This window comes from Lemur catta, chromosome 14, assembly GCF_020740605.2.
Source record: "Lemur catta isolate mLemCat1 chromosome 14, mLemCat1.pri, whole genome shotgun sequence".
Classification (NCBI taxonomy): domain Eukaryota; kingdom Metazoa; phylum Chordata; class Mammalia; order Primates; family Lemuridae; genus Lemur; species Lemur catta.
In genome coordinates this window covers 10,187,132-10,211,431 of record NC_059141.1, presented here as the reverse complement: position 1 = coordinate 10,211,431, position 24,300 = coordinate 10,187,132, and the positions used below count along the sequence as shown (strand labels likewise).

General features: G+C 35.6%; 1 protein-coding gene across 2 annotated transcripts in view; it reads right to left on the bottom strand.

Annotated features, from left to right (window-relative positions):
• Positions 1-5,090: 5,090 nt before the first annotated feature.
• Positions 5,091-24,300, bottom strand: part of CACUL1 (CDK2 associated cullin domain 1) — a 66,802-nt gene continuing 47,592 nt past the window's right edge. The window contains exons 6-10 of one of the 2 annotated variants that reach the window (XR_006739086.1): positions 21,462-21,551; positions 16,652-16,790; positions 10,426-10,469; positions 9,845-10,032; positions 5,091-5,493 (exon numbers count right to left, since the gene is read on the bottom strand). Coding sequence is in view for 1 of the 2 variants with exons in the window: in XM_045567747.1 (XP_045423703.1) it covers positions 9,992-10,032; positions 10,426-10,469; positions 16,652-16,790; positions 21,462-21,551 (314 nt within the window). In the remaining variant the exon portion in view is untranslated. Of the gene's footprint in view, positions 10,033-10,425; positions 10,470-16,651; positions 16,791-21,461; positions 21,552-24,300 lie in introns of both variants that reach the window. The other variant, XM_045567747.1, reaches the window with a different exon arrangement.

Sequence of the window (24,300 nt, the reverse complement as noted above, 5' to 3'; positions counted from 1 at the left end):
TCCCTTCCAGACCTTGTACTTGTATGCCCCTCTAGCCGGCTGGACTATAGCTCTTACCGTAGTCTTATATAAGAACACCCTTATAATAGTTTATAATGACATGAACAACTTTAAACCCCCCAAGAGGTTTGCTGGTTATCTCATAGTAACATTTAAAGACTGTCAAACTTAAAGGTGTTATATATTGTTTATTGATGAAAAGAAAATGTTTGAATCTGCCAACTTTTCCTATGGTGACAGCTGTCTGTAAGTAGTATGTACTCTAGAAGGCTTTATCCAACCCTTCAAGGTAAAGATGACCTACTAACCATAAGCAAGAAAGTAGTTATTTTTCCAAAAGAGATTCATATTAAGAGCATTTTGAAGTGGTTAGAAATGTTTCCAGCCAGATGAAAACATGTTGCCCAAAACTGTCACGTATAAAAACTCTTAAAAGTGCACACTTAAATTTGGGAAACAAGATTCAAAAATAAGTTTCAGTAGAGTTTGAACGCATTTGTTAGCAATAATAAAAATGCAACACTTCTAATTATTCAGCAAGAACAACACTGGGAAATGTCATTCCCAACTGACATGGAGGAAGATGGAAATGTATTATAAACATGTCACAAATACCTTTTTGTGGATGGAATTGGAAAATTTTTTCAGTAAGCACAGCCATATTCAGAGCCACAGGTCTTAATGAAGTGGCTTTTTCAGCTATAATAGCCATTAAAACCAAACATTAAAATAAACTTAAGACCAGAACATTGTTTTTATAAAGTGTTAAAGCTAGGAGTTTCAAAAACAAAGCATTTTTAATCATATGGTTCTTATTAAAAGAAAATAAAATTTTACAAAGAGCAAAGTTTTGTTTAACCACAAATACCACAAACAATATTTTAAAACATTTTTACCTCATCTTTTTATTTTCTATTTCTTCTGTCTTATGTGTATTAGTATAGTAGCATATGTTCAAATTTAAACATTTAAAAATATATATGTATGTATACATATACACACGGTGCTGGGGGTGAGCACTCTATGGAGTTCAAAGGCAGGTGAGTGGCTTTACACACAGTTTACTGTTTTATGCCATTGCTTGTATCCTTAGAACAAAATTCTCCAACCACTGCCCCCCCAACATTACCTTCTATTTTTTACAATTCTTTTTTAGTCCACATGGAATTTCTGTTGGTGAATGGTATGAAAGGAATCATACCTGCCAGGTATGTAATAGTTATCCATTGCTGTGTAACAAATCGCCTCAAATTTTAGTAGCTTAAAACACTACACATTCTTTCAGGGTTTCCCTGGCTCAGCAATCTGGGCACAGCTTTGATAAATTCTCTGTTTCAGGGTCTCTCAGGGTCTCTCTCCATTTACACCAGTACTTTTCATTAAATACTCCATCATAGCCAGAATTTCAAAAAGCCACCTTTAACATACTCTAAATTCTTAAAAGTATTTAAGTTTGTTTTTATTTTTTAAACTACTTTCCACTAATGTGTCTATGTGCACACCAGTGTAGCCATTTTAATTGCATATTTTTTTAAAGTGGTGAATTTTTTGGTACAGCAGGTTCCTTCTATTTTTCCTCATTCAATAAAGATTTTCCTATTCTTATCTGTTTGTACTTGCATGTAAGTTTTTTAATTATATTAAAAATAAATACTGTTTGGTATTTGGATTGGCTTTGCACTGAATTTTTGTATTAATTCAAAGAAACCTGACATGTCTCCCATGATCTGAATGTTCTTGTTATCGAGTGCTTATGAGCCCCTGTGCCCTTCCCTGTTCCATTCCCCTCTACCTCCCCACCCCCCAAGGAGAGCAGGACCCTGAATGCTAGATTAATAATTCTTTTCTTTATAGTCTTACTACTTGCGGGTGAATCCCTAAGCACTATGTTTAGTTTTTCCTGTTTATGAACTTTATATGAAGAACTGGCTCTATTCTTCTGACTTGCTTCTTTCACTCCATGTGATTTCTGAGACGCATCCATGTTGACTCCTGTGATGGTATGATGACCTTCCCACTCCACAGAATTCCACTGCACAAATGCACCTCATTTAGTCATTGTACAGTGGTAGATGGGCATTTGGCTCCCTCTCCCTTTCTTCCTTGTGGTTATTACAGATAATGCTGTTATGAACATTCTGTACATGTTTCTTGGTACACATGCATGCGTTCCAAATCCAATGTATAAGATGAGGGTTCCTGTCGTCACAGGACTTTTTATAACTTTTGCAAATTTGGTGGCTAGGAAATAGTATTTATGGTTTTAATGTGCATTTCCTGATTACTAATAAGGCTGAATGTCTTTTCATCTTTATAGGCCATTTGTTTCTTCTATGAAATGCCTGTGTTTCGTGTTCAACTCTCCTGAGTTGTTTGCATTACTAATTTGCATTCAGGTGCTCTTTAACAGTAATATAGTTATGTATATATTGTGAATATCTGTATATTATTCCAGATTGGCCTCATTTTTTCACTCTATGGCATATTTGGTAAACAAAAGTACTTACTATAAATGTAGCCAAATTATTTTTTAATTGACGGCTTGCCTTTTTTTTTTTTTAAGATATGAGAGTCTTGCTTTGTCACCCACAAGAGTGCAATGGCACAATCATAGCCCACTTCAGCCTTGAACTCCTGGACTCAAGTGATCCTCCCACCTCAGCCTTCCAAGCAGTTGGGACTACAGGTAAGCCACCCTGCCCAGCTAATTATTTTGATTTTTAAGAGACAGGGTCTTGCTCTGTTGGCCAGGCTGGTCTTGAACTCCTGGCCTCAAGTGATCCTATGAGCCTCAGCCTCCCAAGCAGCTGGGATTACAGGACACCACACCCAGCTCATGGTTTGAATTTTCTATCTTATTTATAAAATCTTTCCATACCCCACAGCCACCTAGTTTTAATCTCTACATTTGATAGTAAGTTTTATAATCCTGTAGTGCTAGTTTTCTTCATACTCTATTTAAGAATGTTTTGTATACCCTTGGTCCTCTGCTCTTCCACTTATATTTTGGGATCAGTTTGTCAACTTCCATGATGAAAACCATTGGAATTTTTATTGGAATTATATGGAATCTATTAACCAATTTGGAGAAAGAGTTGAGATCTAGATAATATTGGGTGTGTTCTTATCCATCACATCCTTCTATTTGTTAAGGTCCATTAAGTTTTGATTTTTTTTAATTGTTTTCTCATTAAGGGCTACATACTTTTTTATTAAGATTTATTCTTAGGTATTTTATATTTCTTATTCCAAATATAAATTGAATTTCTTCATTTACTTAAAAAATTTAAAACCCATTATTGCTTGTAGCTGTTACATAAAAAGATGAAATTGACATGTATGTGCATATTGATTTTGTCCCCAAAACCTTGATAAACTCTTAAGTCTTCTAAATTGTCTTGTAAATTCTTTGAATTTTCATAGACAATCTGATCACAAAACTGTAATCCATTAATATGAGTCACATTGATTGATTTTCTAATATTAAAACAATCTTGCATTCCTAAGATAAATCCAACTTGGTCATGATTTATTATACTTTAAATACATTGTTAGTTTTGGTTTGCAAAAAGTGCTTATTTTCCTACTGAAAAGTGCAATTTTTTAAATATATGTATGTGTGTGCGTGTATATATGTACATACGGTTGACCCTTGAACAACATGGTTTTGAACTTTGTCAGTCCACTTATACACAGATTTTTTTCAATCAATGCAGTCAGCCCTCCACATCTTTGGTTCTGCATCCACAACCAAAGGTAGATTAAAACTGCAGTATTCACAATATACGAAAACCACATATACGGAGGGCTGACTATGGGACTTGAATATGGGTGGATCTTGGTATCTGTGGACAGAGGTCCTGGAACTAATCTGCCAAGGATACAGGACTGGATATCCATCAGATCAAATTTACTAGCTATGCTATTTAAATCTATATTCTTAATAATCTTAATAATTTGGTCTTCTGTGCCCATTATATTGGTAGATCGATCTATTTCTCCTTGGAGTTGTATCCATTTTTTCTTTATATATTTTGAGGTATATTATTAGACACTTAAGAGCATTATTAGAAAGTTTAGAATTGTTACGCCTTACTGGCTCTCTACCACTAATAATTTAAGGAGGGAGGAGTGCTTACTATTAATACGGGGAAGCAGTTTCAAAAGAAATAACCCAAGAACACAACTAGTTAAGCTGAGACAAACCTTTGCTCTCAGATTCTCTGGGTTATATTCTTTCTACTATCATGTTTTTGAAATTCCAGATGTTTTAGAGTTTTGTATTACTGAGAAACAGGCAAATAGAGGAAATAAATACATATAAACACATAGAACTGGTTCTAATAAAAAAGTTTTTGTTTTTTGTTTCAGTTAAAAAAATCTGTTAAACAAAGGGAGAGGGTTTAAATAGCACCTTATTTGGGGAGTTGGGGGAGAGTGAAAAGGGAAGCTGTCAGATGATTTAAATGCAAAGAAAAAGAAAAGATAGTCACTGAATTCTAAAAAGTAGATAATATTACAACAGAGCTAAGGTTAAAAAAAAGAGGGGGATGAGAATTGGAATTCTGAGAACACTGTAAGAAAGGACACTTCTAAAGAGACAGCAAGAAAAACTAAAATCATAAAGTAACGTTACAAAAAACCTAGGGGATATTATTAATTTCATAGCAAGAAAACACAAACGATTATAGAAAAAGCATGATACGACACATGCAAAAAAAACCCCAGAGACTGAAAGTTTTGATTAAAAGCCCACAAAGACACTGTACCAGTGTTAGAAGAAAAAAAAACTACATATACATATATACCATATATATATATAACATGTGTGTGTGTATGTTTACACACACCCCCCTCACACACACAGTTTGTTTTTTTGTCACTGGTACGGAGGTCAAGATCGACACTCACCCTGCCGGCTAATTAACTATGGCAACAGACGTGCTGAGTGTGGTTATCATTTTGGAGGCATTATGAATATACTGTAAGCAAAATCAAATGTTCTCTATTAATAACAAAGTTCCAGTGAACCACATATCAAGGCCAAGGACATCTGTACAAGGCTTATAATATAACATAACAAGGCCAAGGACATCTGTACAAGATTTATTTCATTAACCACAATGTTTTAGAGTGATAGCACACACCCTAATACAAAAGGAGTGATTCAAAATCCACCAAGAGTTAAAGGTCAAGAGCCAAAGTCAGTGGCTTTGTATTCCAGGTCAATAAGAGTGTCATCCACCATTTTGTTTTTCTTGGATTAATAAAGAATTGATGTACAGAACACCCTGTTCTGAGCTCACCATGACTTCTGACAAACAAGCACCACCAGGGACTAGACTTCATTGCTTCATCCTTGCTCTGGCTGTGCTGGTGGGTGGCAAAAGCCTTTTGCTTGTACTTGACCTCCAAATTATTCATATGGATTCCTGTTTCTAGCCATAGCTCCCCACAACTTCACATTTGAATAATTTCTCTTGAAGCGCATGGCTGTAATATTGACAAATAGGACTAATGAGAGCAAGTAAATTGCCATCTGTTTAACAAAACACACCCTTCTAAGAGATTATCCACAGTCTTATTGCATTTGGTACACAGTCACAACATTAAAATGACATGTGAGAATCAATACAAAATATTTATTTTTTTCCAAACCATAGAATTCTTAACCCCAGAGTCATACTATAAATTTCCCAGAATTGTAAGCCATTAACATTTTTCTGAACAATGCAGTTCAACCAGAAATGAAGGTAATTTTCAACCAGCAGGGGTGCGATATATACTAGATTCCCATAAGAATAGGTCTCCAATGAGCATTTTCTTTAATTCCCCCACAGCCCCTCCATCAACATAAGCAGAAACAGTGTATGTGACTCATTCCACTCGGCTCTAAAGAGAGGTTCAAAGTAGGATCTTGGCCAGTGGAGGAGGGAAGGTGTCAGTGATGACTTCAGTTAATCAACCATAGAGACAGAAGAGTAATCATTTCAGTTAGAAAAGAACAGGGCTCCTTTCATATATTCTGATGGCCAGAAACTAGGGTGAATTTCAACAAGGTAATGAAAATAACAGGAGAGCAATTTCTCATGAATTCCTACGACCTCCATTTTAACTTCTGATAAAAGTGAACTTCATCTTATACAGTCTTATTGAAAACAGTAATCACAACCAAAAGGTCCTATAAACCTCTTCTAGGTGTCAGTCAAGGGACTGACATTCTGACCTTTAATTTTTATGTTCCCTTAAGAGGCCTAGACTTGGATTAAAATAAACATAATATTCCAAGCTAAAAAACCCAATGAGACACCGTAAAAAATCAACTCAAAACATCCAAACGATGGCTGGATAGCTAATGTACGTTTTCTGTTTTGCTTTTAGTTGTAAAGCTTTTCAGTATCTCAGATTAGTGTATATTCATAAAACAATGCTGTTATTTTAATAATAGCTGCTTATTAAACAATTAAATTTTAGCTCAAGGGAAATGCTTTTGAATAATGATCACGGAAATAATTAACTGCTATAAATCAGGAAAAAATAGAAGAAAATACAGCCAACCTCAATAATAGGACAAAATCTGGAAGGGTTACTCTGTTTAAAGGGAGATTAAGCAGGATTATTTAAATACTATGATACAAGTGTGCCTGCTCACTTTATAACTGCAGAAACCAATTTTGTTTGCTACATCACCATTACCTTTGCCTAGTACATGTACAGACCACCACTTAGAAGTTACACTTTTGTTCTGAAAAACATTCAAATCCCTTATTCGGTCAGTACAGAATATTGCAAGGTGATACACGTGCAAACTCTTCCTGAGGAATTATTCATGTGTGCAAATTTGCAACCCAACAGAAAGCATGGCATACAGCAAGGGAGTGGCAGCTGTACAGGGCTGAGCATCCATTCTTCTGCAGTCTCATCTACCCACAAATTAGCTTTCATCCTAGACCTCAAGGAAAGTGAAGGTAACTGCTGCAAACTTACAAGAGGGGCAGGAAAAAAAGTAACATTTCTACAAAATTTAACAATGCGTAACTCGTGCATCCAGGTTTGTGTTTCTTCTTATAAGAACTATATTAGGCTAACAGTCACAATACCAGGTTTTGCTTTCTGCCCCACAGAAAAGAAAATAGTAATTCCTGTCAGGTTAGGGTACAGCTGTGATAACAAAGGTCATGAAATTGACACTGTTACTGAAGCTTAAGGCCTACCTTTAAAATATGTACCATCTCTCAAAACAATTATGATCTATTTACTTTCACATGTTATTATTTCAAGATGACTGACTTTTCTTTTTAGTTTCAGGCTGCAGAGACATACTCCTCAGTTTAGCCAAATCAATTGCACGTGTTGACTAACCTGACAATGAATCTACATGTATAATTTTCTGTCTTCAATGGTTTGGTACAAAAGCCAGGATTTCACTGGGGCAGAAAAACTGTATACTGTACTGGCAAGATGAATACAAGAAAACATAAGAAGAAAATACTTTCTGGCAAATAGTGTTTAGTCAATACAAGATGGTGGGGGAAGGGATGGAAAATTTTGTTTCCTCTCATGCTGCAAACTAAGAATTTTGTCAAGAATTCCAATAAATAAGCAAAGTTAATTTCAACTTAAAAGAAATAGGTTCTTCATACTGCAAGGTACCTCAGGAGTCAAGATGAGTAACGAGCAGGACACACGCACTGGGAGAATGTGTACACCTTTCTAGAGTGCCTTCTAACCATGGCTCTGTAGTACCAAGCCCTGACCCATATAGCTGGCTGCAGTCACTGTGCAAAAATTTAGAGAAATTAAATTTTGCAAACTTTACTTAACCTTTTGTTAGTATACACAATAATTAAAAGAATTATAAAATATTTCTCCATTAACTTAATAACGCAAAAGCATCCGAAGATTTTAATGCTAATTCACATCATAATGCAATGCTTTTTGTAGGGAAAGTTCTTCTGTTTTTGGCCAAAAAAGAATGTTCTCTCCCACAAAAAGCACCTGGGTATATTAATAGGATCCTGAAGAATTCATCCACATTTAAAGAAATGTTCCAATTTTACTCCTTGTAGAATTATTAAAACCACTCAAGAGAGACTTCCATTCCAGGTGTCATTTATAAACCTGCAGCAAGCATTCCATTGACAAAAGTAAAATTTGATCACCATGATAAAATGGAATTCTTCTGTGATAATAAAATGTTACTGGGGTAGCAATCAAACTGTACAGGTCATAGTGAGAGCCTGTATAAATTCTTACAGTAATTTGGTGTTCATCAATGCAATCCAAGATGTTTATGGAGTTAAATGAGTCCAGTTAAAGTCCTCCACAAAATCCACCAACTCTGGTTGATAAGTACTTAAAAAAAATAAATAAATCTGACAACCTTTACTTTTACTTCTCTGCATCATGATTTTACAAATCAAGGACTTCTACTATTAGATGACTGACTTGCTCCCAGTATCGCACTTCTAACTCTCCCACCTGCCCCATACCCCAAAATGACAAACTGGACTCACTGGACTCATCATACAGAGGCAGCTGTATGAAAGATCTGCAAATCAGAAGTGTGACGGTGTCCCTGGTATATCTTTTTTCCCCTCAAGTTCTCTGAAGAAGTAAATACTATTAGTCTGACATAGCCCAATAGAGTGAAGTCTATGCTCAATTTAGATTCAGGCAAAATGAGAAGAAAAAGTATTTTTCCCTTGCCATATCTTTCTATTTTTGTCTTTCAAAAACAGCTAGAATAAGCTTCAGAGACTTTTATGAAGAACTAAATAACAGTGTGGGTGGGGAGAAACAAAATACAGCTTTGCCACAGCTGGAAGGGAGTCTTAAAACAGCAGTGCCACTTCTCTATCACACTCAAATACAATGTTTAAAAGATGCAGACTGCAGACTTTTAAAAAGTAATTATCTCACTCATTTAAAATGAAATGGATCAGAAACCCCAAACCACTGATTATATTTGGATTTAATAACTGTATCTGCTTCCTAGAGCATCACAGGAAGCAGCCTCTCAACAACGTTCAAAGGGGAGTTTTAATGCTAAAGTACCACCCACCCCTAAACTAGAGTACGGCCAATCCTACAGCAGCTGGTGAAATCGTGTTTAAGTGACAGAGAATGGAAATGCTCTACAAGAGTTGGTCCCCAACATTAATATGAACACGCTCTGGCAAAGCAGGGGCAAATCTGACCAATGTGCAACAGGTTTCCATTTTCCCACTTAATCAGCATCCTGCAAAAAGTCACACCTGCCATCTTTGTGGGTTAGTTTGGGATACCATAAACTTCTCCAGGAGGCATTTGTGAGTTTGACAACATGGTTATGCAGTTGCAAAGTACACAAAGCTCAAGGCACAGAGTAGAAAAAAGTTGTGAACTGATAGGGGATAACATTCTAGCAAAAGCAGAGTTAGCATTTTCCTTTAACAAGACTTTCTAATGCTAAACAAAGACCAACTCTTTTAAAGGGGGTTGTTTTGATTATGGGTGAAAAATACTGTATTGTAATGATCTGCCTGGTTTTAAAGCAAAAGATATCTTGACATGTGAAACCAATATGCCGAAGTGTCAAGTACACCAATGAACAAAACAAGTGCTTCAAAAAAAAAAAAAAAAAAAAAGATTCTTCTGCTTTGTATTTTTGGAGGAAACTGCTGATTTTGGTTGTTGAATTTCACTTAGCAATGGTCACTTTCCAAGATGCTTATTCCTCAAAGAATCAATATATAAACTCATTAAAAGATTGTCCCATTTCAAAATCACCCCCAAGTCTAGCAGCAACTGTTTTTATCGGGTTTTTTTTTTTGTTAGTTTTTTGTTTTTTAAAATTACAAACCAAAGTAAGAAGTCCAACATCCTCTTCTAAGAACAGCTTTGTGACAGAGCTCCTGAGTGTCTGCAGGCCCCCGCTGTGCTCTGAATACAGTCTCTGCAGCTCCAGTGTGTCCTCTTTTCAGGAAGGAAAGTACTTTCACTACATTCACTATCTGTACCCTCTGGAACTTGCACATGCTGATGAGCTGTCTGAGAACACATCAGAAGAGGAACTAGTGTGAATTGCAGACAGCATTTGATAATGGCAGAAACCTGTTTCATCACACTTTTCTCACCTCTTCCCCAACCCCCTAAAACCATGTGGCTTGGAGGGCAGCGCAAGGGGGCCGAGATCATCGTTATCTTATCCTAACAGCCACTAAAGAATCTGGTGGCCTCTTGACAACTGCCTGAGAACCCCACCACCGACTGGCCTTCAGAGCTGCCACAGCTTGCAGAATAGCCTGACCTTGATCACACATCATGCCTTATGAGAACACTATCAAGAACACCATGGATATGATCACATTCACTGCGCAGTTATCACCACTGTGTGCCTTATGTCACAAAACTATCAAAATGAGAAGGAACATCATTACTTACTATAAGCCAACTCATCCCCAGCTCTCTTCCGGGACTGGTCACCTCTAGGGATAAGAAAAGAAGATGCAGTCAACAACTGACTTTACACACCAAAACAGGAGAAACAAATTGACATATTTGATAATGGAAATATAGCAGATATTTCAGTTCTAACCCAACAACATATTTTATAATAGACATTAAACTTAAACATAAACTGAGTTTATAACATATAACCTGAATATTCTTAGCTAAAGAGAGCTGTCTTTTCAATATAGGAAGCTATTAAATGAAGGAAAAATCATCTATAAAGATGGTTTACACTGAGTTTTGGAAATGGGTTCAGACTAAAATACATCTTTGAAGACAAACCTGGGTTCTGCTGTCAACATCCTTACCTGAACATATTAAGGCAAATTTCCAATACAAAACAGAGAGGGTAACTAAAAATCTTCCCCTAAAATCCCTATTTTGAAACCAAAAACTGCTTAAAGCCTTGGAAAAAAATCTCACAATCTTAATGTATCTTAATACCCTTTTTGCAGGTGGAAGAACATGAACCTTTATGTATATTAACCAGTTCATCCTCAAATACACACAGAAGAAGTTCTAGTTCCACTTTAGAGTTCAGGCAATAGATGTTCTGAGTAGGTTTCCGTGCTACCTACCAATCCTATTTTTGTCTCTCCAGCTTCTCAGACAATAATCCAGACAAATGACTAAAATGCTTAAGTAGTGAGTAATAATGACCAACTCACTAGCTTTTTCCTCAGTCTCCTAAGCAGAATTTTTACAGTTGATCTCTTCCTTCCTGAAACATTTTTTCCTTTAGGCTTCACACACTCCCGACCTTCCTTCCACCCTCCCTTTCTAGTCTCCTCTGTTGGATCTGCCCCACAGTCTGTCCTTGGCCATCTTTTCTTCTCCATGGACATTCTTCTTAGTCTAGGATAGTGATCATAAAAGCCCCATGGTTTAAATACTTTCCACATGCCAGAGTCTCCCAGATTTCTATACCCAACTCTGATTTCCTCCCTACACTCCAGATTTGTAGGTCCCACTGCCTTGTCACCATGTCCCGGGGTGACTAGATATACTGCCAGTTTACCATAGCCAGAATATGATGCTGGCTCCACCGCATCCCCACTCCTTTCTCAGTGCTCCATCTCGATGAACAGCACCCCCATCCATCCAACCACGAGGGCCAAAGTCCCCTGTCATCCTTGATTGCCCCCTTTCTCTCACTCCGGAGCGTTCTGACCTAAAACATTATCCAAAATCAACCACTCCTCACCAACTCCACTGCTACAATCCCAATCCAAGCCACTATCATCGCTTCTCTACACAACTGCACGAGCCTTATTGTTAGTCCAGACAAGAGCCAGAGAGATCTTACGTAAAGGCATAAATAAGATTAGTTCACACCTCTACTTAAAGTCCTTCAGTGGCTTCCCCTTACAGTTAAAAATCAATTCCAATTCATTTTCCCAGCCCTGTGACATGGCTCCTGCCTACCTCTCCAACCTCATCTTCCATCCCTGTTCATTTCACTTCAGCTAGCCTGGCTCTCGTCCCTAGGTCATGTCAGCACCTTTGTACTTACTAACATCTCTGCCCCCACCCCAGGCAGCTGCACACTGTCTCCCCACTGTCTATGCGCTGTCTATGCGCTGGCTGCACTGTCGCCTCCTCAGAAGGCATTACCTTACACACTGGCTGCAGCAGCCTCCACACGTGCTCATCACTCACTCTCTATCCTATTCTGTTTTATTTTCTTCATAGTACTTATTATTACTTGAAATTATTTTTTACATGTAATTATTTGTCTTCCAACATTAGTGCATAAGTTCCATGAAAACAGGAACTTTGCCTGTCTTGTTCAACCCAGTATCTAGAGTACTGTCTAGCACATAGAAGGCACAATAAATATTTGTTGAATTAACAAATCAGTGAATAATTCATAAACAGTCCCATAGATAGATTAAAATGCTATCCCAGATCATCATTTCCTGCTTTTGAATAATCTCCCAGATAACCAAAGTTCCCCACTTTCTTTCTCTGGTCACGTTTAGGACCAGGGCAGAAACCTCTTGCTAGGCTGGGTGAAGAGCCTTATGACTGGCAGAAAGAGGACACATCACGTGACCTCTGAAAGGTTTTTCTCCAGGCACAACATTTAGCATGAACTAGCCTTTGGCAGGCTAAAGAGCTCTAAACAGATCGGCCCTCGTGCCACTTTTTAAATATCTCTATTATTAACACTACACCTAGCCAAAGCCAACTGAGTGTCTTACATTGTTATATTTATGCTAGTATTATCACAGTAGCAGTCACCAAATATTCTGAAACAAATAAGTTAATGATCAAAAAAGAAGAGAATTTTGTATCTGCAGCCTCAACTTTTAGACACAACCTTCATTACCACCCTTCTAGGGGTAAATAAAAAGTGAACATGCAAACATAACAGGAGAAAAATGCAGATGTGAAAACAACAGGAGGCAGGAAGAAAGAATATAAATATGATGGACCAAAGTGCTGCCAAAGATGTTGTCTAATTCCAGAAGTCTGGAAAGCTATCTCAAAACTAGACCCACTACTAAATGAAAAAACCCAAATTTGGGGGTGACCCTCTCAGCTAAAATACATAGGTTCTTCTTACCTAGGTCACTTGGATCTAGTCATCATCCTCCACAGTGATCTTTGACAACAGACACCAGCCTCTCCCCAATCAATTCAATTATGTCTTGAGATAAAAAGAAAATATTGCTTTTATATAATTCTAGCTTTGAAATAAGTCTACCCTATATTTCCAGGCACCTAAACAATATGTTTCACAAAATTTCCAGCTCAAATGAGAATCTGTCCATTAACTGCAAAAGAAGATAAATTTGACAACATCCACATATTATTTAAAAGACTTAGTCTGCACCCTCCACATTAAAGCTATGTGCTACCTATTTAGGACCCCCACATCCTAAGTAGAACATCATCTTACATGGAAAAGTAGTTTACAACACTGGACAGGAATCATGGGCTGGTTAGGCATAAACCATAAAATGACTGCTCATATCAGAATAGCCAGCAACATAATTCTTATTAGATAGCCTATACTATATTCTCAAATTTTTTTTGCATCACTAGACACCACTTCTTCCAAAATAATCCTAGCCAAACAGTGATCAAAGATGACATTAATGTGGAAGATCCATACAAAAGAGCAGAGACAGCCTTTCCATCAGCTACTAAGTATGGCGTGTGCATGTCCTTTCTGGCCAGTGCGAGTAAGCTCAGAAGCAGGTATGGGAAGGTCGGCTTTGGCAGGGCCTACTCTGTGCAAAGTACCTGTCAGAATAATTTATGAGACAGAGTTTAATCCTTATAGTAAATGTATAATAAAGTTTTAATTTAATTATAAAATGGCCCAATTCAGTTTGTAAAATAAAACATTTTATAATTTTATCACCTTTTCAAATACTGCCTAACATTTAAATCTCAGCCAGAAGCTGTATACAAGAATTCCACCTTACACCAAAAATCCAAGGTATTTCCCTGAATGCAACCAACTGGGCCTTAGCTGAACAATGCCATGTGAGTCCTTCAAGGTGATGTTACCTGAGGCTATTTAACGACCCAGTTACCTACTTATCTCATCCCAAGCAAATTTGACACAAGACCCACTACATGCCAAGCAGTCCTACACCTTGTTGTCTTATTCCGGTTCCAAAATTAGGATTAGGGAAGTGTCTCTGGACATATTTAAACAGTCCACACACTGTACCAGAAAGCAAACTCAAGGTGCTCAGAAGGCCACGAGAGCTATATTCCTACGCTGCTTCACACAAATAAAAGTTTCCAGAAGACTTTTTTTTTAAGGTATTAATAAGCTCATCCCAAATTAAAAGCAAACATTCAAATACAACATGTATGAAAGTCAAAAGTAAAAGGCAGCTACAATAAAAAATAAAACCATGAATAAGACCATAAAAGACTTCAAAATTACGGTGAGCTTAGAAAAAAACAAGATTATGCTCAGATTTTGTATTTAAAAACATTTAAGGAAAAAATTTTAACTATAATTCCAAATACATAAGCCACAAAAAAACCTGAAAATCTGATATAGTTAGACAAAAATAAATACTTTTGTATGACTTCTGAATAACAAAACAAAAAACCACCTATAAGCAAAGACAAATTGAGAAAAATATTTGTCTTGGACAAAGAATTTCTTCACTATAGAAAGAGTTCTTAGAAATCAAGAAAAAAAAGACTAACAAATAGAAAAATGAGCAAAGGACTTTAACAGCCAGTTTGCAGAAAAAGAAATACAAACAGGAAAGTATGCTCCGCTTTACTTATAGTAAGAAAAATGCAAATTAAAACAATTCCGAGTAAGTAATTTTTACCTGCTGCATTGGTAAAAATCCAAAAGCATAACTACATACTATACAAGCAAGGCCACAAAGAACAGGCACTTTCAAACTTTGCTGGTGAATATGCAAAATGGCAGAATCTCCTACAAAGGGCAATTTGGTAATATTAATCAAAATTACAACCACACGTACTCTTGACCCAGCTTTCCCACTTCTGGGAATTTACCCTCCAGATATACCTGCAAGAGGCCCAAAATTATCCACATACAAGGTTATTCACTGCGGCACTGCCTGTAATAGCAAAAGACTAGAAATAATTCAACTAGCCAGTTACTGGAGATGGGTTAAATAAGTTATACTATATCTGCATAATGGAATGTGTAAGAAATAAAAATAAGGACAGATATTGTACTTGCTTGTATCTGTATGTAAAAAAAAAATACCACAAGGAATCACAAGAAAGAAACTAATCAAATAGACATTTGATGGGATGGGAGTAGACAGACAGGTGGGTGCAAAACTTCTCAATGTATACTTCTTATATCATTTTGATGTCTGAACCACATAAATATACTAATTAGTCTTCAAAAGAGATTAAGTAAAATTAATATGGCATTAAATGGCCTCATTCTGTATATGGAAATAATACCACTCTATTAATAATTGAGAAATTCTGCAATTAATGTCAGAAATACTGCAATTAATACACCCAACCCCTCCACATGCAGGTGAAACTAGCTCTGGACATCCAGCATTTCCTATTGGCCCTTCTTTCCCCCCTAGCCACAGTGAGCCGGGTGTTCCAGGCTTACCTATACAGCTTCACTGAGCCTTTCCTGCATAAGCTGCCAGTGAGGGTATAAATGATCAGTGATGACTCAGTGCTTCCACTACCACACAAATACAGGACACAAAAAGGGAATAAATGCCAATCCACGGACCAACAAACAACAAATTATCTGCTTTCTTTCCTAATCTGTGCTGAAACTGGAGACTCAGAAACAGTGATTCTAGTCAAGGCTGGTTTTTCTGAAATTCAGTTTGGCCTCAGAACCTTTGAAAGATAAATATCCAACCCCTGCCCTAGCCAGATGAGTGAGCCAACACTCAACCTTCTTATGTGTAGACATAACAACGCATAAGAAATGCCAGGCATACTCCTTTCTACAGCTTTCTTCCTGAATGTCAGGGATCCAAATAACAGAAGACATGCAAAAGTGCTAAGAGTATAGATTATGAAAATGTATTACTTAAATGATTTGGTAATGTAACAGGGTGTTTTCCCATGGGGAATCACAAAAATTTTATATTAATGTATTTTAGTTGAAAAATACATTTTGCAAGATTTTCTGGGATAGCGCCATGATAATGAGTTGCAAAAAATATAAAAAAATGAGCAAAGTATATATATCAAAACCAAGGGAGGCAAATTTTCTAGACATGTATAAAGAAATACCCCAATTTTAAAGAAATAACTAGAATTTAGAGCAAAAGTAAAAACATGAAATATAGAATTTAAAGCCTCTTTGCCAGTGTAGTCATAAAAATACATTGTAACTGATCATAAAATCTCTACAATGTTTTTCCACATGCTCAGGACTAATAGGAGAAAATCAAAGTTGGAAGAGCTCTTGGAGGTTCCCCAACTAACTGCCCAACCAAGGAGAAATCCCTTTTTCAAAATGCATGTAATGAAGAGCAACTTCCACAAAATCAAAACTCGGCTTAAAATTTCTACAGACAAGGAGCTAACAACTACTTCTTGCAGTGGACAGTTAGTTCCCATTCTAAGAACCTTGACACCTCTCCCCTGCCAAGCCAACCTGGCCTAGGGAAATGAATATAACTTTGTACCTAAAGGAAAAAAAGCAACTTGCCTTGTAAAACCATTCTGTATAAGTTCTCTCTGAAGTTTCTGATCTTGAGCAGCATATTCTGAAAGTTCAGATTCCACGGCCGGAGGGAGAATGTTTGGAATAAATTTAGAAAATAAAGTTGGAGCCATCTGAACCCACTCTGTGAGGAAATGAAAAGATTCATGAAGAAAATCATATAGACAAACTAAATGAAATGCAAAAGGGAAAGTCGTCTTTTGTTCAAAGAGTAAATTAAACTGGGAAATTTAAAATGGGAAAAAATAAATGCAATCTCATTCTGGTAAAGAACATAACAAAGAAGTTAAATTTCCTTTCTAAAAAGAATTTATAGTATGAAGAAAGCAAATATTTTTACATTTTACTGATTTAACAGAATTTAATAAAAATCCCCAGGAAATTTTTTAATCGATCTTATAGAAAATTCTAAATATGGAGGAAAACATGTATGAGATTACTAAAGAATTCTGGATGGAAGGGGACCTGGAGGGAAGGGGCTCAGTAGAAATACCAGCCCTATTAGCCATTAATTATTAGGTTATTAAGTATGGAATGTCTGATTTCCTTAAGTACTAACTTTGACACAGTCGATATCTCTGACATTTCACTTTGACACTTCTTGTTTGTTTTTTTTTATTGTGAAAATATATCCTCATTCTTTCAAATGTATGTTTTGGCTTACAATTATCTTTCAAAAAAATTTTTTACAGCAATTTTTGTGAAACCATGGGTAAGTCAAAAGTTTGAGTTACACTGTGGAACCAATGCAGCACAGAGAGCTTGAAATATCAATGACATGTTTGGGAAGGACGTGGCTAATGAATGCACAGTACATCAATGGTTTGAAAAGTTCCATTCTGGTGATTTTAATCTTGAAAATGAGCCATGCAGGTGACCTGAGATCAAGGTGGATAAATGATGAGCTGAAAGCTATAGTGGAAGTGAAATCATCTCAACCTACACATGAATTAGCAGCAAGGTTTGGCATTACTATTCCAACAATATTAGACCATTTGAAACAAATCAGCAAGGTAAAGAAACTGGAGAGATGGGTTCTGCACAAATTAAACAAGCATCAAAAGAGCAATCGTCTGTAAGCTTGCCTTTCTTTGCTGTCACAACATAAAGGTGAACCATTTCTATACCACACTGTGACATGTGATGAAAAATGGATTCTTTTCGACAACTGCAAGTGTTCAGCACAATGGTTGGATAAAGATGAAGTGCCGAAACACTGTCCAAAATGAAATATTCATCAGAAAAAGCTAACAGTGTCTGTTTGGTGGTCCAGAGCTCATATCATCTACTACAGCCTTCATGAAACCTGGTCAATCAATTACAGCATATGTCTACTGCAACCAGTTGGACGAAATGATGAGGATGCTTGTGATTAAGCAGCCGAGACTGGTCAATAGAGACAGGCCAATCCTCTTGCAAGACCACATGTTGCAAAAAACAATGCTGTTCAAACCACAGAAATTAGACCTGGAAACTCTCTGTCATCCACCATATTCACCAGACCTTGCACCAACTGACCATCCACTTCTTACAAGGAAAAACATTCATTTCTCAACAAGCTGTGGAAAACGCCTTTCACGATTTCATCACCACTTGCTCTCCAGGCTTCTTCACTGCTGGCATAAGCAAGCTACCATTAAGGTGGCAAAACTGTGTTGATAGTTTAGGCACACTGATTAATTGCACTGCTTCTTGTTTGAGATATAATAAACTAAACTTATGATTAGAAATCAGACATTTCATATTTAATGGCCTCATAAAACAATATACTGGCCCCAGAATAGAACAGTACAGGTAATAATAAGTAAACATACTGGAAAAAAAAGAGGCAACACAAAAAGGGCTGGGCGCAGAGACTGAACATTTAATAAGTGAGCTAGAGATAACTGGTTAGTACTTTGAAAATAAAAATCTTTTTTCACCTATGTTAAATTAGAACAGATTAAATATATATAAGAGAATTAAGTGGTTGTCAAATTATTAAGAAAAAGATCAAGAGACTAATCTATAGAACATAAAAAGGCAAAGAGAATTCACAGGGAAATATTTGCAACAGACATGACAAAGATGAATTAGTATCTTTATTATAAATAATTTGTAAATATCAGTAAGACCAAACAAATGAGTAAAGACAGGACTGGATAATTCACAAGAAAAAATAAACGGAATATTCAAAAATTAATATTCAAAAAATTCAAGCTAAAATAAATATAGTCTCTTCCCTCTACTCAATGAACATTAAATATAAATAATACCCACCTGCATCAAGGGCATGATGAAACCAGTATTCTCCTTCCTTGGTGGTCCTCAATTAACACTGTTATCCCTTTTGAATCGTTTTAATCTAGCTAGCAATCTAGCCCTTTCAAATGTTCCCCTTTGGAAAACATTTTGGAGATACATATATGCATGTATATACATATATATACACACCATAAAAGTGTCAATGCTCTTTAATCCAGTAAGCCCACTTTTAAAACTATAAACTGAGTAAATAATTCTAAACCAGAAAAAGCCTCATTTGATCTGTGGCATGCTGTGTCAATGGTCAAGTAAAAAAAGTGCAAGTAAAAAAACGTCTAACAGGAGAATAGGTAAGTTAAAGATGGCAAATAAGTACTTCAATAATACAAGGGCCAAACCATTCACCTTGCACAAACTCATGGCAAAACATTTTCAATAGTGTCTCTCCATCTAGCTCAGCTCATATATGGCTTTAGAAAGGTCTCAATTAACATGCTCCCGGGAACCACTAACCAGTCAGAGCTGGCAGAAGGAAAACCTATCTGATATTTTATGGAACTCCAGGTGATTATTAAAATAAAGACGAAGAAACAAAGAAAGTGTGTGTATTAAATGAAAAAAGTCAGAATAGGATTGCTGAAACTATTTCTAAACTGAGCTTCTAAAGACCAGACAGAAACTAAACAAAAATGGCAAGTCATTAGAATCTCTAAGAGTTAGAGCCCAGGAATCTACAGCTTGAAAAACTCTCAGGTGATGCAGATGTAGTCACATGAAGACCAGCACTTGAAAACCACTGCAATGCAAGAAACTTTTACATTCAAAATTCAGCTTTTAAAATATTCTAACCTTAATCTACCAGGTGAATAAAATTGCTTTAATAAACCAGGAACATAATGGGCACTGGCAAGACATGTAAATGTCAAAGTTTGTTTAAAAGTATCTCAGAAAATGCCTAGGGCAGCAAAAGGTAAGTTAGTGATAAAATTCGCCTTTCAAAAGGACAATTCTCAAACAGAATTCTCCTCACAAGTAGTATAAATCCTATTACAAGAGCTTGAACCTGGATAAAATAGCTTTAGATAAACATGTATCTACAATTTCTGCTACCTTTAGTGATTAGCTTTATTCGGCAATTTTGTTACTTATGATAAAAGCCAGAGCTGATAAAGCTGTCTACTTGGGAGGTAGAATTTGTCATACTACACTTGGATGCCTTCCAACATAAAAGAAAAAAAAACCATTCATAACCTAGTACATACAAAAAAATCATGAACCATTTTCATCACATTGTAGTAAAATAAATTTCAAAATTCTGAGAAACTAGAAAAAGAAACATATCAGTTTATTGGACATATGTGATAAAATATTTTTGCTATGTTATACAAATAATTACTTTACACAAGTAATTTCTGTTAAAAATTATAAAGAATAGAGCTCAAGACCTAGATTTAAATTTAGATAACTGCAAATTTGAATACTCCAGAAGTCACTAATCGTTTAAAGTTGCCTAAGAAGGTGCTTCTAAAATCACAGTCCATGCTGCTGATACCACAGTTTTTACTTGGTTTCCATTTTAGCTAAATTCTGACATGTCTTTTAAATTACTTAGGCAAACAAGCATCAATTAATTAAAATACTATAAAATAACCATTAAACTCAAAGTGATAGTAGTAACAGCAGTTAATGTTTGCATGCTTATTATGTTATTAGGTACTGTGTTAAGCTTTTTACATCATGTTTTATTTCATTTAATCCTCACACAACAAAAGAATTTCATGAAAAGGTAATTACTGTCTAAAAAGCATCCCTTGTGTTTATGGGTTGCAGAATAATGTTCTACCCTGACAATTTATATAATCTCTCTCCCGTAGACATTTTGTAATTGGCTAGACAACTCTACGACAAGTTTGAGATTCTGGCTTACAAACAGGAAGATATATATATATAAAAGCACCTTGGGATTCCTTTATATCAACAATGTTGTTATTCTAAAATACATATACTAAGATAATTTATAAACCATGCCTTTGAATATAGTGATCTTTGTTTTTTGACTCTGTTCTTCTGATTATATCTCTCCCCAAAACATCCTTATGAAATGACTATAACTTTAACCAACTATAACTTTTAACCAACACTTCTCGATTCCTTGCAAGATACATAATAGGCCCAAGAAGATGGAGTTGTGAATGTGTATGTCTGTGCATTGTAGCATGGGGTAGGAAGTGAAGGAGAAACACTCTAATAACAAACACAGAGATTCAGACCAAACATGAGATTCAGTTTTATCGAATGTGTAGCCTACAAATTATTTCTTGTATTTCCCTCACAGGTCCTACAAAAATCAAACTGGTTGGTTTTCACGAGCAGAGAAAGAGTTCCAAGTGAGTTCTGAGTTTACATTTCACAACAATGAATATCTACTCAATTTGTTCTAGCAAATCCAAATACCTTTAGGCCTCACAAAACACACATAGAACCGCTGCCCCCTTGGGTAAGGCTACAACATAAACAAACAGGTCCAACAACAGAAGTAACGAACATTTACCTGGTCTGAGAGTATACAGGCCTTTCACAATATTTGCCATAGTTGAAGGTGTAACCTGAAATGGTGTTGACTGGGCTTCTAGAAGTAAAGCTGAAATAAGAAGAGAAATAAGAAGAGAAAGTGGGTTAAAAAGAATGTAAACTTAATCTGAATGTCAAGATTTCTCTATTACTATTTCACCCAGAGACTGAAGGGTAAACAAGTGTAAGAAAGAACAGCCCAAGAGGACAAATCAAGAGTTTATCTACTAAGGAAACTAAAATTATACACTAAGGAAATTTAAAAAAAAAATCCAGTATAGCAGAGCTCAATCTAACAGGTAAATACATAAAGGTCTGCTGGAACACTAAGGGAAATGAATCAATTCATGGAGATTCTGAGAAGTAAAGCAAAGCTATCTAAAAGCAATAGTATTCATGGTACTTAGTAAGTGAACTGAAAGTGCTTCCATTACATTTGGGGAACAAAATATCATAAAATAACCCCCCTGAATCATTTCTCCTTCCCTAAGTCATCGTATTTGAGGCTCTTCCCATTTTTCTGAAAGACACATATTAGTAATTTTAGTAACTGTGATCAGAGACGGAAACTCACTTTTCCAAATGCCATAACTGCATCTACTTTTTTCTTACGAAAGCTAAGGGCTAGAAATGATGATGGCCCGTCTTTCTCATTTTCATGACTTTGGTAATCACATGATCCTGACTCTAAACATGACAACAGAGTTAGTTCTCTTTTAGGTTGTCATACTGCCACATAAACATTTAAAAATTTTTTAAATGATTAAGAGTAATTCCTCTAGATAACATTACTAAGAGATATAATCAAATTCCATTATTTAGTGGATACAACAGATACTACTAACCTAAAACAGTTCATTTTTAATTTATCTCTCAAAGACCTGCAGTTTACTAACAAGAAAAAACCCAGCATGATTTTATATTAAGCCAGGCTTGCAAAATCATATAAAGTGATTTTCCTCTGTCCCTGCCTTCCTAAAAATGGAACTGTCATTTTACTAGGCCAATGAGAATTTTATAGTTTCAAACATACAATGTTTCATTTGAATTTATATGAGGAAGATCATCAAAGGTGTACTGTTCAAATTTGTCCTTCCAATTTTATCATCTGTTAATAGTTACAATATTGAATGGCACGGATAAATTTTAAAGAAGAAAAATGTTAAGTATTTCAGAAAATCTTTTGCTCTAAAATGCAATGTTTAGTTATTGAAATTCTAAATATTAGGTTCTGAGAGTCTCTTCTACTCAAGGTTCTAATTTCAATATGTACCCAAAATCCAAGGGCTCTCTGTATTATCCATCTTCCTACTTTTTCACCATTTTGGACTTTAATTAGCCTTGTTCCCACTAACTCTTCATATTCAACCACATACTCTTTATGTGGTCAAGTATATACATTTATAAACAACCCCTACCGTAATTATAATCACCTATGTCAAATTTGATAGCTATCTATGAAGGAATGATAAATTAAATATGCTACAAAGATATACATAAAAATGTATATAAATTAATTTGAAATGAAATAATTGAAAATAATTACGCTCAATAACAAAAGATTATTAGAGTTGAGGAAGTGTTACAACATTTCACTAAAATCCTCTCCACCTAAACTCCTTTCAGGAATTTAAAAGATTTTCTCACTAATTTCCCCTTTTAAGGAAAAGGAAATAGGAATTTGAAGGAGAGATAACTTGACAGAGGAAAGAGTATTTAGCAGGTGCCAGGTACTTTACATATGTTTAATTCTTACATGCTTTATTTAATTTAGAATTGAATTTCTCACAAACTTTATCATCATCTACTTATTTTTATAAAACAGGTAAAGAAACTGAGGCTAAAAACAAAACAAAACAAAACCCACTGAGTAAGTCATCCAAAGTCACAGAGCTTTCCTATGATGGGGGGAGAAGTAATAAAAATAGAAGAAGAAAAATATAAAGTAACAGAGCTAGCTGGTGGCAGAAGAGGTTCCAGAACTTGTGTTTTACTCTAAATTCTGTGCTCTTTCTACTTTACCATACCACCACTGAAATGCTGCTTTTATATGCAACTAATATATAATGTATTACCCTTAGTAACAGTTTTCTTCTAAAAATCATATAGTAAAGAAACAAACAAGCGTCCTCTAACAACCCCGCTGATCATAAATGTCAATAAACTTTACAGTTTAAAAACTAGTATTGTGGTTTTTTAGATAACTGGATAACTTCCAATCTTAATCTCTTTCTTCACAAATTATGACATTCCAGTCTAGACAGGTTAAGTAAGTGCCTTACTAAAAGTACCTTTTTATACCTGAAATGAGAACAGAACCAAGCTTCTGTGTTCATTCAAGTATTCTTGAGTGCTACAGGCTTGCTCAGGGGCTCCTGTCCTTTACTAGTTTGAGAATCAATTCTTAAAATCATAACTAAAACTAACTCTTGACTTCAAAAAATTTCAAACTACAAGTGTTTGAACTAAAAGGCAGAATTTTCTAAGGAAATTTATTATAATGTAATCATTAAAAACTCTCTATGCAAACTGAACTATGAATCTTCAACTACAAAATCCAACATATTACATTTTTTCAGGAAATTTCTACCATTAGCTGACCCCATTGCTACATATTTATTCTGTCACCTTCGTTAGAATCACCAACACAACAATACTACGTAGATACCTTGATCAACGTAGATCCTAGTAGTTCTGCTGTTTTCAGAGTTTAATTCAAACTAAAAATTAATTTCAAAGGAAAACAATTTTACTACCAGCCAAAAACAGAAGCCACTTTATTTTATAAGCAAATATATACATAAATGATTATACCATGG